This window comes from Vipera berus (assembly GCF_964194415.1).
Source record: "Vipera berus genome assembly, chromosome: 4".
In the NCBI taxonomy this organism is placed as follows: domain Eukaryota; kingdom Metazoa; phylum Chordata; class Lepidosauria; order Squamata; family Viperidae; genus Vipera; species Vipera berus.
The window spans coordinates 92,608,939-92,626,114 of record NC_138206.1 but is presented as its reverse complement, the minus strand read 5'-3'; the positions used below and the strand labels follow the sequence as shown (position 1 = coordinate 92,626,114).

The following is a 17,176-nucleotide window of genomic DNA, read 5'->3' as shown; positions in this document are numbered from 1 at the left end:
TAACTTAATATTTTGACACATCAGCAAAGAAAAATAATGTACACTGAATCTAGTTATGAGCTTCCAATATAACTAATTATTTTTATGTTTGTGTTCAGCAGCAAAGGGAGCAGCACAATAGGCCCTAGTAAAGGTTTGAAATGAAATCCCTTGTCAATGACTGACAGCTACAAAAATTAACGCTCCTAAATTATAAGGCAAGAGAGGAAGAATATTTAAAAGCTCAGTAAGCATAAAAGTGTTAAATTTTGAAACCATAGAAACATATTAGCTGACAGAGGACATGAACACAGAGTTCTCAAATATCTAATAATTAAACTAAAATATTTATTGGAAGAGCCCTGTTAGAGGAAGACAATATTATGCAACTCTTATATTGTCTATTATTTCAAAAGAAAGCAAACAATATTGCATGTGTACTTCTCCATTGAACTAATGTAGCAGGCATTAGTTTAAAAAATTTAAGAATCATTCAACCTCATTGTTTTCATAGCTAGTGTCCAACAAGAATCATTCCACGTATTTACACAAAGTTTATATATTCCTCTGCTACTGGTTAGTAGGTTTTCCATGTTCATTTATCCTATATTAAACTGTAGCAAGTTCACACAACCAGTATAATATACCTATATGAACAATATAAATATATAAAGTAATAAAACCAGTACTGTGACTTTATTATCCAATCCTTTTCCATGTGTGAAACAGTTCACCATACTTTCATCAGATATTCGTTTTGAAGGTGATGGGCAATTTTTACATCACTGGTATTCAGAGGCAAACCAATAGTAACAACCACTTATTCTGGCAATGAGAATGGAATGCTAAAGTAGCACGTACAGATAAATGAAATATGGGGCTGAGTTTAAAAGAACCGGAAGAATGATTCTTTTATTTATATGCCGATATGCAGTAATAAAATAAAATGCTCAGCTTTGGAACTACTTTCATATTTATTACAAATCAATATTCCCAAAAGATCCAACTGTATTAAAAAATATGGAAGACCATTCTTACTAAATGCATCATGAACTCAAGTCTAAGCAAAACTAAAAAGAATCAGGGCCTATATAAACTCTCCTCTATCCCATACTTCTGGTACACAATTAGGATATTTTATCATAAAGTGTCTAAATGTGCCCATTGTTCATAAATATAAAGTGGAAGGTTTTCTTAAGAGATGCTTAATGTTCATCTCAAATTCTTAATTTAGAGTACAGCAATATTTTTATTCCAACAACAATGCCCCAGTGGAAACAGAGATGAAAGACTTAAATGTGAAGCACACATCAACTGAACTAATCTTTAGTACAAGAAAGTTGACAAAGTTTAGACAGTTCAAGAATAGAAGGAATCAATGCAGCAACCATAGCTGTGCAAACTGTTAATTTAATATGATCCAGAAATTGATCTATTCCAGCTGATTTCAGAATATGAAGGTCTAAGATACTATTAAATACCTACATAGTTCTTGTAATTAGAGCTGCAGTTAGAAGTTTCTCTTCTCAAGTTTAGTTATGTTAAAGTAGCATAGAAAATATCACAAAAATTTACAGATCTCTCTATGAAACAGATATTTTTACAATGAATTGTTCAAAATGTTAATCCTGGATCATCTCTGTTTCTACATTCATTCATAGTCTTTGCCAACTTTCTATTGTAAAATGACTTGAGCTGCTAAATGGCAAAGTGATTTATGATTTTAATGATGGAGCAGAATATTTTAATTTTAATTTAATTTAATAATATTTCTATACCGCCCTTCTCCCGAAGGACTCAGGGCGGTGTACAGGGCAAGAATAAAAATACAAAATTACAAAAGTTAAAACAAGATTAAATAAATGCCCATATTAAAATACATCTTAAAAAAAACCCCAGTAAAAACAATAACAAACCCCCCCAATCCCCTCATCAGTCCAGGCCAGCTTGTTCATTGACATCATGGTGGAGAGTTATGTCGGGACAGGAGGAGGAGGAGGAGGAGGAGGAAATTACTCCATTACATAAACAGGCTTCATGCAGATACAATATAAAAGTAGCAGGATTAACATGCTTTCCAGGTTTACTAGCACACTAACCCAAGCTTGAATAATTCAAGCCATATTACAGTTTAAAGGTAAAGGTAAAGTTTCCCCCGCACATGCGTGCTAGTCGTTTCCAACTCTAGGGGCTGGTGCTCATCTCCGTTTCAAAGCCAAAGAGCCAGCACTTGTCCAAGGACGTCTCCGTGGTCATATGGCCGGCATGACTAGACGCCAAAGGCGCACGGAACGCTGTTACCTTCCCACCGTAGTGGTCCCTATTTTTCTACTTGCATTTTTACGTGCTTTCAAACTGCTAGGTTGGCAGAAGCTGGGACGAGTAACAGGCACTCACTCTGTTACGCGGCACTCGGGATTCGAACCGCCAAACTGCCGACCTTCTGATCAACAAGCTCAGCGTCCTAACCCACTGAGCCACTGCGTCCCTATATTACAGTTTACAGGCACATAAATATTGACTGGAATCCAAACTCTTGAATAACAAGAAAATTACAGTCTGTGTTTAACTACAGACTCAAAAAAATAATGTTCCCTTACATTTCCAGTAAATGAAATACAGTACTCTCTTTTGAAGCTACAAGTGTAGCAGTTAGACCAAGAACCATAGAGACATGTATCCAGGGTTATCCCCACCATGGAAATTCATTAGATGATTTTCAGGGTCATTATTTTCAGTTCACATTACCTGACAGGTGGTTGTGGTATGAAAAAATCAGAGAAGGGAATGTTAGTGCTCCACTTTCAGCTTTAATCTTTTAAAAACGAAATGAAAATGCATATTACAGCAAGCCATCTGACTCAGCAAAAAGATATTCCCATTTTACTGTAAGACAGCAAAATAAGTTTATTTCTTTTTAGATGTCTTGGGTAAATTTACAACAAAATTTCATGCAAGTATTTGCAGAGCTCAGAGCTCTTCTAAGCTTCCTTCTCTGTACTTTAATAATGAAATAATGGTGCAAGATGAAAGGACACAAGAAAATCAATCTTCATCTGCATGTCCAAGACATATTAGACAAGGTCTCTCCTTCTTGTTTTTCTTTCATCTATAATCTCCTGAACACCAAATTCACTTGTTGACATTCTATCCTATGAGTCAGTAGCAAAGTCCAACATTCTTCCAATGTTATCAGCAAAATTATGCTGTCAGTTTGGGACAAAATCTTACTACCGAACATCTGTACAGTTCTTGGAAGGGAAGAATTATATGACATAGGTCATGGCACTGCTGACTCAAAATGATTTTTCATGCATATTTCCCACAGGCTAATAAATCTACACCCTAACCCTTTTCAACATACTTTTGGCATCACACAAAATGTTTCTCTGATCATGTTCTAACCTGTTTTCATTCCTAACTAGGATCACATTCTCTTACTGATGTTGTCATGTAGCCATCTCCTGTCTCTATGACACTACAACCTTATCTTAATACTAAATTAAAAACTAACATGAAAAGATATTGAGTGTTTACTCTATTGAAATTGCTTTTTTCTAACCAGAACTTGGGGAGGTTTTAGCTATAACTATTTATTTAACTATACTGATTGTTTAGGCAGTTCAAAGATTAATCTGGCAATCATTAACACACATTGAATGTCTGATTTTTTTAAAAAAAAATTACTTTATGTATTTTTGAGCTTATACTTGATGAAGAAAAGTGAATAGGAAATAATTACCATAGATTATATTGATTAATATAAGGAAAGTCAAAATTATCTTCATACGCCAATTTGTTGCATGCATAGCCTAATGTGCTCATCTTAGTGACTGACTTTCTCTGCATTGGTGAAGATGGTCTGTCAAATATTCTATTCCAAACTGTTTATATTTCAGATGTGAAAACAAAACCTTGAACTTGGCTTGGTTATTAAAAGCTGCCCAGCAAAACAGCTGTGCATATAAGAGCAGGCAGGAACAATGCGATAGCAGCTTTATGACCTTGGAAAAAGAGGTAGCTCTTTCAGTGATTCAAAGAAAGTGCCTCATGAATGCTCTGCATAATAAGAAGCCCTCCCTTTGCAGGATATGCAGAGCCAAAGAGGACACTTGTTTCATTTCTCTGTTTGTTCATTTTATAGAACCACCCATCTCGCCTATGTGACTTTGGACAGATTACAAACAAACAAAAACAATGCAAAAACAAAATAAAAAACCCATAAACAAAATAAAAACATTAAAATAGTAAAAACTATGAAAACATATCCAGTGGGAAAATGCAGTTAATTCACTAACAATGTAACCACTTTGCAGGCTTCACACCTTGTGATCAAATCTACAGGCCAGATGGCAAAGCCATGTTTCCAAGCTCTTCTGAAAGGCCAGTAAGGGTGGGATAAGTCTGACCTCTGGGGGGATGATGTTCCAAAGGGCGGGTGCTGCACTGAAAAGGCTCCTCTCCTGGGTCCTGTCAGGTGACATTTCTTTGTGGATGGGACCCACAACATGCCTTTTCTGTTAGAGTGGATGGGATGAGTACATGCAATTGGGACAATGACAAAGCTGACCCTAAAGGACAACCACTGTGTGATTATCCCAAAAATTAAATAAACTTTTTAGCAATTATCTGGGTTAGCAACCATTCATAAATATAACAGTAATAAAAATATTTTCTAACCAGTGCATGCATTTATGACCAAATTTCATGAGTCTGACAGCAACCTAGCCAGGTCCCAGTGGCACTTCTGGTTTCCAGTTTCCTCTTAAATGTCTCTTGTTCACTACCCTTTGCTGTTTCTCTTTGGAGATCTTTGTAAAGAGTTTACCTGGAATGTGGCCGCAACTGTGCTATGAAGGTTAGAATCAGCATTGCCCTTGTGAAGTAATTAGACTAAGAGAATCTGTTCTTTTGGGGAAACACTGCCCCATTTCTTGAGCAGTAAGTTAAAGTTTAGACAAGTAAGAGAAAGTAAGAAAACGAGGGAATAGTTAGAGTGATTCATCTATGAGTAGAAGGTTTTAGTTAGAAGAATCATTTAGGGTATTTAGAGATCTTGTAGACCAATGTCTTGACCCAGTTTATGAATCCCTGCCCATTACAGACAAATGGTTTGTTAGAAATTCTGTTTATAGCCCTACAAAACAAACAGTGCACAGTCCACATGTGCTGAGTTTCTTGAAGACCTGGACAAAAAGCTGTATGTTTGCTTACTGTCAAAAGACACGATAATACCTATTCACAGCTTTATGTAGGATTGCAAGACAAGTGACACTGTAAGGTCACAGCAAACATTCCTGTTAAACTCTTTACAAAGATCTCCAAAGAGAAACAGCAAAGTGTAGTGAACAAGAGACATTTAAGAGGAAACTGGAAACTAGAAGTGCCACTGGGACCTGAATTATGTGTTTATTATACCTAAATACCATGAATGATAAATGAATGAACCTTTATTGTCAAAGTACAACCATGTATACATTGAGATTGGCTGAGCCTCCCTTCGTGCCCCCACCCCCAACTCACAGTGACAACAAACCCTCCATCTTATTACACCATGTGAGCTAATTGCACAATACACCGGCCTGGCAAGTCAATCATGCATAAAGTTTATACAATTATTTCCTGTTCAAAAGCCTAACAGCCCATGGATAAAAGCTGTTCTTCAGCCTGTTGTTACGGCTGGCTATACTCCTATATCTCCTACCCGATGGTAGGAGAGTAAAGAGATACCGTCCAGGGTGTGAGTCATCTTTCATTTTAGGAGTCTAAAGTTTTCGCCTTTGTCATAAATACAAGTAAAATTGATCCTTGTGAAGGACATTAGGATAAGAATTGTTTTAAATATTACAGTACGCCACCATTCACACAGTGGTCATAAGCATAATGTTACCTGCTTGCCTAGCTAAGAGCAATGTGGAAAACACTCTGCCTGTGATGACGTTTGTCTCTGTGCTTAACACTTAGCAAAATATCCCTAGTAGCTTGTCCCTCCATATGGATAAGACTCTGAGCAGCTGCTCTGGGTTGCATCTTCTGTCCACCTATTGAGGCTTACAATACAGTATTTTTATCAAAGAGCAAAGTCAGAAGGACATTTATGCACATGTGCAGTTTTAAAACACATATTAGTTCATCAGATAAAACGTAATATAAATGCCATAGGTTTCTTTTTCTTTTAAGCAAAATCTCTAGTTGTTGACACTCTGCGTTATTGCGCTACCTTTTTTTTTTGAAATGGGCTTCCAAAGTTGCACTTTAAACTTTGCTCATTCTGTGTCTTCATCAAAGGGCCACAGTTAGGCAGACAAAATTCAGCAAACTACGCCTAGGGAACCAAAATGGGAATTCGCAAATGGATAATATGCTTTTTCTTATTTGCATTTATTACTCACTCCGTAGACCTAACAGGTAGGAAGTTTTACTCACGTAGTATTAACTGTTACTTTTCAAAAAAGAAACAAGAGCACAAGGAAAGTATATACTAACCTCTTACTACTCTATATCTTTAAGAGTTAATCCCCGAATAATGTTTGTTATTGCACAGGAGGGAAAAATAAATCAGAAGAAGGAAGCTTTAGATTAGTACTGGCATCCAGACATGAATCATGCCATTTACCCCTTAATAATAAAGTGGAAATGCAATCCGATGCATGATACTTAGAGATTGTTCTATTGAGTGCTACCAGACTTACTGCCTAGTTAAGGGTAAACTGAGACAGCAGCCTCAGATGCAAAACTAAGTGGCATTTTTCTTTTTACCAGAAAGAAGGAAGGAAGGAAACTGAACATTTTGTTCTTCTCTGTCTTATCTCCTCTATTGCTATAGATATTCTACCAGTTCCAGGGAGATATGCTTGGAAAATGAAGCCTGCAGATTTGTTTTCATATGAAGCATTGAAACAAAAATAGCAGGGCTTAGCTTCTCATACTTAGAGACATATTTAGTAACAAAAATGAGAGCCTTCCCATCCCCATTCAGTTTTATGTGTATATAGCACATAGGTGGAGACCAATTTTTTTTGCTATCGCATCCAATTTACCATTTTAATCCAGCACCAAACATATTCATTTTGCTGTTGTTGAAGGAGAATTTTGAGGAGAACTCCCATATTAATGTTAGCAGATGCAAACCATGAGATAAGTAGTCCTCCCATGCACCTTCTCATCCTTTCATGATAAACTTTCATCATCTAATCAGTCGTCTCTCCCAAGGAAGGATATTTTCAATCTATTCCAGCGGTGGGGCACAAAGGCATGGGGATGTTTTGGATCCTTTCCATACTTAAGAGGCTGGGCTGAGATGGGGATGGGTTAGGTCCTTTTTGGGGAAAAAAATCTGATTTTTTCCCCTTGTCCTTCTCTTAAGTGTTCCTGAAAACAGAAGATGCAAATCAAGTCCTGAGAAGATCCAGGCGTGCTGCTTTTATGTTTTTTGAGGAAATTCTCCAAGGGAATTTAGAAAGAGAATGCCTTGAGGAAAGGTGTACATATGAAGAAGCAAGAGAGGCTTTCGAAAACACAGAAGAAACTGTATGTATTTTCAAAAATCAATTATTCACATACAGACAAGTTAATTCCCTTATCAGACAAGCCCCCTTAATGGCATTCCAATCCAGGTACGGCACAGCTATAATACCCTCAGACAACTTATTCTGGAATTGTAACCATTTCTGTACAAATGCAGAAACCTTAACCAGGGTGTTAGCTTTGCACTCCATATACAGTAACTAAGCCTGACACCTGTTGACCACTTTAGGTCAATGCAAGCATGCCTTCTCCACTCCAAGGTTTTATCTTTTATATTTAAAAGTTAAATATTTTCCTATGTTTTATAAACAATTCAAGGTGGTGAGAGAGCATGACTGACCCAAGGCCCCCCAGCCAGCTTTCTTGCCTAAGGTGGGACTAAAATGTATAGCCTCCCAGCTTCTAGCCAGAGTCCTTAACCACTAGACCAGGGGTGTCAAACTCAATTTCATTGAGGGCCGCATCAGCATTGCAGTTACCCTCAGGGGGCCGGGTGGGTATGGCCAGGGTGGGTGTGGCCTACTGGGTGGGCGTGGCTAGAGTGCATATGGCCTACTGGGTGGGCATGGCCAGCTCTACATCATTCGCATCAAGGGTGCCTATGGGGGCCTGGGCAGGAGTGGGACAGATCTGAGGGTCTCTGGCAGAAGGAGGGTCTCTGGGCCAGGGCCAAGGTAGTGGGGGCCGTTCCCTCACTGTTTCCAGGATGGCTTCGCGGGCCACATGAAACCACTTCGTGGGCCGGATCCAGCCCCCGGGCCTTGTGTTTGACACGTCTGCACTAGACCAAACTGGACCAAATATTTAGTGGGAGAGAAGCAAACAAACCTGGAGCAATCCATCAATCTCTGTCCATAATATGAAGCACCATTTGCCAGTACTGTTCTTATTTTGTGTGGATGTTTTTCTGTCAGTTCAGGGAGTGATGGATGTACTTTAAGTTGGCTGTGGGGAAGAGCCCAAAGCCGGGAGACAGTATAGTTAGTGTTCTGCAGAGCAGAGAAAATGTACGGGGCAATAATATGTTTGTGATTTGCTGCAGCCTATTTCTGCAACAACAACAACAATAAAGGAATGACATAATCACATCTATGTCTACTTAGCAGTAGGACTCAGAAAGTTGAAAGATGTTGACCAAATGCTAGAGACTGATAAACTTTACACTGCAGTGTAGAGCAGCAGTTTTATGTCTCTTACAATCAGTTATTTTACATGTCTGCAGTTGCACAAGAAAACAATTACATTTCTTTTTTCTAGGATGAATTTTGGAATGTCTATTTTGGTAAGTTCCTAAGAAGAAATTTTAAAATATTTTGTAACAGAAGAATTTTCAGTGTTTATGTTCTCTTATAAATCACCAGCTATTCTGGTATAATTTACTATTCTAAAGGACACCCAAAAGAAGATACTGCCATTAATGCAAATTTTGCTTTTTTATTCTTAGCCTTCTTTGGGAGGGAGGAACAAAGGAAGAAAGGAAGTAATTCTAGTCAGTATTATTAATCCAGATTCGTTGCTTTAAATCATATGAAAGAATTTTCAAACAGTTCCAGGCTAGTCTTGCAGCAGTAATAAACAAACATAGAAATGTCATAAAGCAGTGTTTTCTTTTAAAAATAATAGTGATATTTGAAGATTCTTTTTTTAATTTTTAATTTTTTCATAAATCATGCTCTCCAGTTACCTATTAAATGGGTCTGCTCATCCTGCACTAAGTTTGCTAATTTGTTTTACAACAAATTTATCCCTAGGAATACATTATTTTTGTTTCTTGTTTGATCTGCTTTAATTTTTTTCCACAAAAATACATCATATCTTTCTTTAGAAAAACACTAAGCTTTTTCAGAGGGCTTATTAGCAGAATAATCTCAAATCAGCTGAGAGGTATTTCAAAATAATCTTATTTATGCATGTTTTAATTACCTTGAATTTCCTTCACAAGGGAAACTCAGTGATTTAATTGATGACAAAACAAGGGAACTGACCAGAGGGAAAGGAAGGGGGAAGCATTTTATGCATATGCACATGCATGCCTACGCACAGGGCCATAAGCATAAGTGTGGTGTAAACAGGGCGGGGCTAGTGCTTGCATGATATTCACTAGCCCTGCCCTATTCTTGTGCATAGTGCCCTGTTTCTGTGCTCCAAGGCACGGCATCAGCCGGTTTCGTGCACTGAGGTGAGGCAGCATCCCATTTTTGTGCCCTGAGGTGTGGCGTTGGCCCATTTTCACGCAGTGCGGCTGTGCCGTGTCCTTTTTCACGCCCCATGGCAGCAATGCTAGCACAAGGGGGGGTACGTGTGCACACGTACATGTACTGGCCAGCCTGTCCCAGTAGTGGGCCGTGGGCTGCTAGCCATTGGGCCGGAGCCCACAGGTTGGGGACCCCTGGACTAAAAGTACACATTTATTAAAATTTAATCATGATAAAAATAATTTATCTAGTTGCACTTGGAAGTAATCCACATGTTAGTGTGGCAAAACTATCTCTGAATAAAGCAGAAGGTCAAACTGTGCTCTGCAGGCTAAAGATAGTCTCAGTCAATAGTTACTTTAGATCACAGTGCCTAATTATGCCAGTAAAATGCAAAAAGAGTGATGACCATAAGTTAAGGCTTTTGTTAAACAAACAAAATTGCAAAAAGCTTCTACCAGGCTTACATTTATTTCATTTCTAAACAGTATCAGAAAACAGTAGAAAAGATTTTTTTTCAGTTCTACTCCCCAAGTGACATTTCTAAATCATTGCTCCCTGCAATTATTAGATTTTTTGTTTCAAAAAATGTTCCATCCCTTAACAAAAGTTGCTTATACCTGATATAAAAACTAAGAACAGAAATAATGCAAGCAGAATTTGATCTATTTTTCAGATATGGTTGATTTCCATCCACCTTTACCTTTACCATTGGTTTCTTTTGAGAATATCTGTGATCTGATCTTCATTGCACTTTTATTGATGGTTTTTCCCCCCATAAGAGTATTTTGGGGATGTGTTGGAGCCTCATCAGGAATCCTCAGTCTTTTAGGGGCTACTGGCATTCAGGGATCACATGACAGGAACCAATGATGGGTGAAGCCAATTAAATAAAGGGTTTTGTTGCCATCAGTGATATGTATTGGGACTACAACTGGCCCTGCTGATTGAAAGGGGGTTTTGGGGGGTGGGGGGACATTTCCAACTCATCTAGTGAATGCCTGAGTGGTGAACAGCACTCAGCATAGAAGAAATTATTTCAAAAATTTAAATTTCCTGCCTTAGCAGGGGGTTGGACTAGATGACCTCCAAGGTCCCTTCCAACTTATTATTATTATTATTATTATTATTATTATTATTATTATTATTATTATTATTATTATTATTATTATTATTATTATTATTAATTATTATTATTGAGCCTAGGAAATTCTTTTGGAAATGTTGCTTGGTATCTTACAGATAAACATATGAAGAGGAACAAAATACAAACTCCTTTGTTAGAAAGCTCTAAATGTAGGTGTTTTTTCCCCCCAGGTGGTATCAGGTGTTCTTCCAGTCCTTGCCTTCACAATGGTGTATGCAGGGACACAATTCGCAGCTACACATGTAGCTGTAGAGATGACTTTGAAGGAGTAAACTGCGCTTTTGGTAAAAACCAATTTTTGTTAATCAACCAGAATGTGTGCCATTACTTCTTATGAGAAATTAGTAATAGTTCAATAATGTAGGTACTATAAGTAATTTAGTTTGCTGTCTTCCAATACTTGGTGCCATAAAATAATGTATAAGCAATATATGGTCACAGTGGACATTTTTCTCTTTAAATCCTTTTGTTTTGCAAGCAGATAGATTTGTCTGGTTCCAGAAGAGCTCTACTGCAAAAGAAGGCCTGGGACCTCCTGGAGTTTGAATAGATAAGGAGTAGGGAACTGATTCTGCCCAGGTCCCCTTCCTCTGCAGCATTTCAGGAGATTCCCCCATCCCAAATAGATTTTTAGGAGAAAAAAGCCTGCTTTCACATTGTTTTGGTGGCAACAAGGACAAGAATGCTTAAGTGGTATTATGTATGTTTGTTGCCTTGAATAATAAAATTGGGATTAAAACCCTAATAAATAAAATAATATAAATAGTACTTTCTCTTCTTCTTCCCAAATGTCCTGCCATGGTTGAAGAAATCCCACTTCTCTTTTCCCTTTTTTCCTTTTGGATTACAGTACAGACCTTTTCCTTTCAATATTGTCTCACTGAAGACAAACCACACAATAGCAGTCATACGATTTTCCATTGTGTACATGCATTTGCAAAATGAAAACTACAATAAGCCTTTAATAGGTCATCTATTTTTATGAGTAAAAGTTGAAAGGGAAAAATGATTAAAAAAGAATTACTCACAGCCCATCATCTAATGATATATCGCTGTATCTTGCCATACTTCAAAGAAAATTACACGGCCGTCTCTGTACTTTATTCATACTGTAAAGGAACTGAAGTTCTGCTTAATTGGTGCATTGAAAATGACAGCAATGTGGGATGTTTTGGCTGCAGATACAAAATTATTTTACCATGAATGATCACAACTAGATACAATCCAGCCATTTCAGTCCATTGTGGGACTTTTCCCACTCTTAGTTTCTCAAATCTACTACTCAAATTTAAAGCTGACTCTATGCATATGACTCATTCCAAAATTAGTCATACTATAGTCCAAGAAGAGTGGCAAAAAACAATGGGACTTTATGCAATGATTTCAGTGAATCTTCTCTATGACTAAATCTGGGTGCTACTCATCATTCTCCAGAACACAGCTGCAGCTTTTGATTCCAAAAACACTTACCAACAACTTATGGGAGCTACAAAGAATCTGTACATCTCAGAGAAATAAAGTCTGGCAAATGATATTTTCAGAGAAACAAAGTTCTTGTTGTTTTTTTGCAGAATAATTTTATTTTTTACTTCCCATTTCATGTTTGCCTTCTAAAAGTGGCAATTTATTTTCCATAGCTAAAAATGAGTGCCGACATGAAATCCACACAGGATGTCAGCATTTCTGCTATCCAGAATTCAACTTTTACCGCTGTTCATGTGCCCAAGGCTATGAATTGGGGGAAGATAGTAAATCATGCATTCCACAAGGTATGTAGAATTTTTTAAAGGTAACCCAGGAGTCAATATTGTATAAATATTAAGCAAAAGAATTAAAATTATCTCTGGCTCATTTGTCAGTAACTGAGGTTGCATTAAGGACTGGGAGAAGTTTACATATTACAATAAGCCCTTGATTATCTGTGCAAAATGTAGCTCATTCTAAACATAATGGGCAATGTAAACACAACTCACTGCCACTCCCTTTAGAAGCGGTTGGGTCTCCAGTCATAAGAAATGATGAACAGTTTTGATCCTACTGCAGCTTTGCTCTACAACATCTACCAAAAAATTAACTATCAGAAAACAACAACACACATAACAGAAAGTTGGAAGGGACCTTGGAGGTCTTCTAGTCCAACCCCTTGCTCAAGCAGAAAACCCTATATCATTTCAGACAAATGGTTACCCAATCTCTTCTTAAAAACTCCAGTGTTGGAGCACCCACAACCTCTGGAGGCAAGTAGTTTCACTGATCAATTGTTCTCACTGTTAAGAAAGTTCTTAGTTCTAAGTTGATTAGTTTCCATCCATTGCTTCTTGTCCTGCCTTCAGGTGCTTTGTAGAATAGGTTGACCACCTCTTCTTTGTGACAGTCCCTTAGATATTAGAGTACTGCTATCATGTCACACTTAGTCCTTCTTTTTATTAAACTAGACATACCCAATTCCTGCAACCATTCTTCATATGTTTTAGCTTTCAGTCTCCTAATCATCTTTGTTGCTCTTCTCTGCATTCTTTCTAGATTTATTTTAAATTTATTTATTTCTACATTTTAAAGTAATAAAGCTCAGGAGGTGTTTGCCATCTCCCCTAGACTGAATACCAAAGTTTTGTGAGGAAAAATAACCTACAAAGATGTTACACTGTACAAATTGCAAATGGTAGCAAAATAGTTAAAGCATGCTTGCTTTCATCAAACACCCAATTTCTTGTTTAAAAAACATTTTATTTTAATCAAATTTAACAAAAATAGTTCCTCTTGAAATCTACCTATTAAAAATGAAATTGTTTTCTTTTCTTACAATATACTGCTAGATGAATGTGCCTGTGGAAAATATCAAGATCCTCTTTCATGTCCACCCAATGCAGCTGGAAGGCTTGACAGAGAATTCCCCTGGCAGGTACCCAAAGAGATGGGGGAGCTCCTGAGTTGGTCTGGCTTTGGGGGCTCAAATGAAGACTTGTAATGCTTACAGGTGGTCAAATCCAAATCCAAATCCTGACTGTAGATCAGAAAAATAAAATTTAAAATATAAATTACAAAAAAATTAAAATTAGTTTAGGGAGTTAACTGATATGTCTTTACTGCTGCCCATCAATAGGTGGCAATTCTCCTTATTTCATCTTGACATCAGATAATAATTTAGTACAGTACAATTTTCATGGAAATTGAGGACTGGTATACTGTATATAGTACTTTCACACTTGTCTATAGTAGTCGCAATAAAGGAGGGGGGATGTACCGGTACTCAACAATTTCTTTTTCTTCAGAAACACATGGACGTATTTCATGTATGTTATATTTAATCTTATATCTAGCTCTAAAGGATTTTTCCCTTAGGCTGGGAAAGGTTAACACATTCAAATGATTCACAAATTTCATGGTAATGAGCATTCTGTAGCTCTCTTTTAGGGAGCTAATTCTGGCCTTTTGGCTAAGATGAAGTGTAGTGTGCACTGTTTAAAACTTTGTGGCATCAGAGAGAGCATTAAATTATTGTATTATTTTTGGAATTCTACTCAAACGATAGCAAACATTTTTTAAGAGAATTACAGCTGGGTAATCCGTCTTCTTATCCATTTGTGATTTGCATAAATTTTTGCTAGTCTACACCAATCTGGATTTTCTACCCCATATTCCTTACTAAATCTCACCTGGCCATAATTCAGCATAACCCAAATGTTGGCTTAAAATCAGGAGTTTGGTAGCACCTTTTCCAACTAAGAAATTTTATTAAAAGGTCAAAGCTGCTATAAGCTGCACAGCTTTTCTCCTATGTTAATTGACTTACCAACTATCCAGTTCATAAAGACAATGATTACAGCTACTAGCTAGTTTTCTTGATAAAGAAATCTTGAATGAAATAGCAACATATCCTTTCTAGTGGATGTACAGGTAGTCCTCAACCTACAATTGGTCACTTAGTGAACATTCAAAGTAATGACAGATCCCCAAAAGATACTTATGACCTGGTTCTGGAATTTTGACAGTCAGGCCCCCCTGTGGTGATTTGACAGTATTTCATGTACTCAGCAAGCCCACATTTATAGCCATTTACAGTGTCCCATTGTCATGACAATTTACAATTGTTTTGCCAGAAACAGATGTTTACGTTTTGAGAAAAAACAGCAAATAATGGTTTTGCTTAATGATCACAGCATTTGTTTAATGACTACAGCTTTACTTAATGACCATGATTTGCACAATTGCAACAAAAAAGATCATAAAATTAAGTCAGTCATGTGATGACCCCCTTACTACTTATGACCTTAATGGGCAAGCTGCCTGTAAAGAGGAAGAGAAACTCTAGTTTGCTCTGTTTTTAAGGTCTTGCTGTTAAATTCAGAAGGAAAGTGGATCTGTGGAGGTGTTCTCCTGAAAACTAACTTTGTATTGACTATAGCTGAATGTGCAGTGCTGTCTCCTGTTAGTGCTGTGGTTGGTAAGTAACTTAATAACCGCTTCTTCTTTCGGTATTGGGAATTTCAAAGAAAGAAACTCAAATACATCAAGTATTAGTAAATTCAGAATGCTCACCTTGCAAACTTGCCATGCTACTGTTTGGATGGATGGATGGATGGATGGATGGATGGATGGATGGATGGATGGACGATAGACAGATGTGCTATCACCTTAACTGTTAACAACTTTGCCTAATCTCAAGTTATTGTCAGCCATCATTAATGAATTCATTTGGATGGGAGACTTTGTAAGAAAATCCCAGTGCTGCAGGCTACTCTAGAAAGTCCAAGAACATTGTGCAAGGTAGTTATGCAAAGTGCTTTTTCATGCTGCATCCATGATACCACCATGAATCAAGCTTGAATCAAGGAAGTTTTTTAACCTTTTAAGCGACAAGAACAAAGAAATGTTAAGGAACAGTAACATTGCATTTCCTCAGTGCACACATGCATCATGTAGCCGCAGTGATGCCAAGAGAAACTTTTCTAAAAAAATAAAAACATATTGAAATGTCACAAGATTACTAAGATTTCTGTCTTCTCACACAAGATCTTATAAGACTGTTAAAATCTCACCTGATATGGTAATCTGTGGCCATTTATTTACTCCTCCCTAATGTCAGTGAAAGTCATGTGATGTAGAAAAGTTGTGGTCTGGTGTGATTGTGGATATAATCTTTATGTTATTCCGTGTGGCAATTCCTTTCATACAAATTGCACCATGCAAGAAATGATGGGTTACAGTATGTTTGCTGCCATCTGACTATAGGTATTTTTGCAGACACTGTTCCAGTCACTACAGCCCTTCCCCCAAACCACAAGATCCTTCTAAGTGTGACAAAGGTTGCCAGCCTATATATTCCACTATGTAAAATTGGTGCCACCTCCTCCTTTTCCGTGATGCTATATAAAATTAGTTTCACCCCACCAATTGGTAGGACCAGCCTCGGCTACATACATTATTAATAATAATATTGCTTATTTCAGCCCTAGTTAAAATAGGACTACAGCCAACATGTATTTCCTTTTTTCTACACTTGCTCCAGGACAGTGTCTACTCTTCCAAGCAAAGTGAATAAATTTTGCTATCTTTGTTATATTGAACAGACCCCATAGATCCCAAAAGAGGTGCATAAACCATATATTTATGGATGTATGGATTAAATATATCCATGTATATATTTAAATGTTTTCAAGACACCGTTCCTCTCTGTGCTTATTCTTTTCTATTCCATAACATTAGCAACTTAATTAGCATAGCAAGATGGCATTTTTCGTTTAATGTAAACCCAGCTGAAAGAAAAGCTATTGTAATGACCAATGAATACATTTTTTTAACCTGTTCAGGAATCAACAAGGTGCAAGGATTGAATCAAGTAATACCAGTGAAAGAGTCAAATATACACTTCCGCTATGACAACACCACTGGCGAGAACAACCTGGCATTGCTTGAGCTTAGCGGCCAAATTGATTGTGACAGTAACCATTTACCCATATGCATTCCAGAAAGGGATTTTGCAGAGCATGTGTTGATTTCAGAAATGGAAGGAACTCTTAGTGGCTGGAATGCAAACAGAAGTCATCTGACCCCCAGCCTGGTACAGAGGCCTATTTCCTACCTCAGTGAGAATAATTGCAAGCAAATTCTCAACAGAAATCTGATAACAAGGGAATTCTGTGGTTACAACCAAGTACAAGCAAAAGAGATGCTTCTGGGAGGAAGTTTTATTGCTGTTCCCTATAAAGGCACATGGTTTCTCACCGGAGTTTTAGAACCATGGGCAACAGAAATAGTTAATTGGAAAACATTTATATTTACCAAGACCTCAAGATACATGATGTGGTTTAAACGAATAATGGGATAA

General features: G+C 37.3%; 1 protein-coding gene across 1 annotated transcript; it reads left to right on the top strand.

The window, feature by feature from the left end:
- Positions 1 to 8,718: 8,718 nt before the first annotated feature.
- Positions 8,719 to 17,176, top strand: PROZ (protein Z, vitamin K dependent plasma glycoprotein; the record flags this gene model as incomplete). Its single annotated transcript, XM_081327074.1, is given in 7 exon segments — positions 8,719 to 8,760; positions 8,764 to 8,788; positions 11,019 to 11,132; positions 12,486 to 12,617; positions 13,665 to 13,750; positions 15,178 to 15,292; positions 16,659 to 17,176. Coding segments are annotated over 7 exon segments (1,032 nt in total).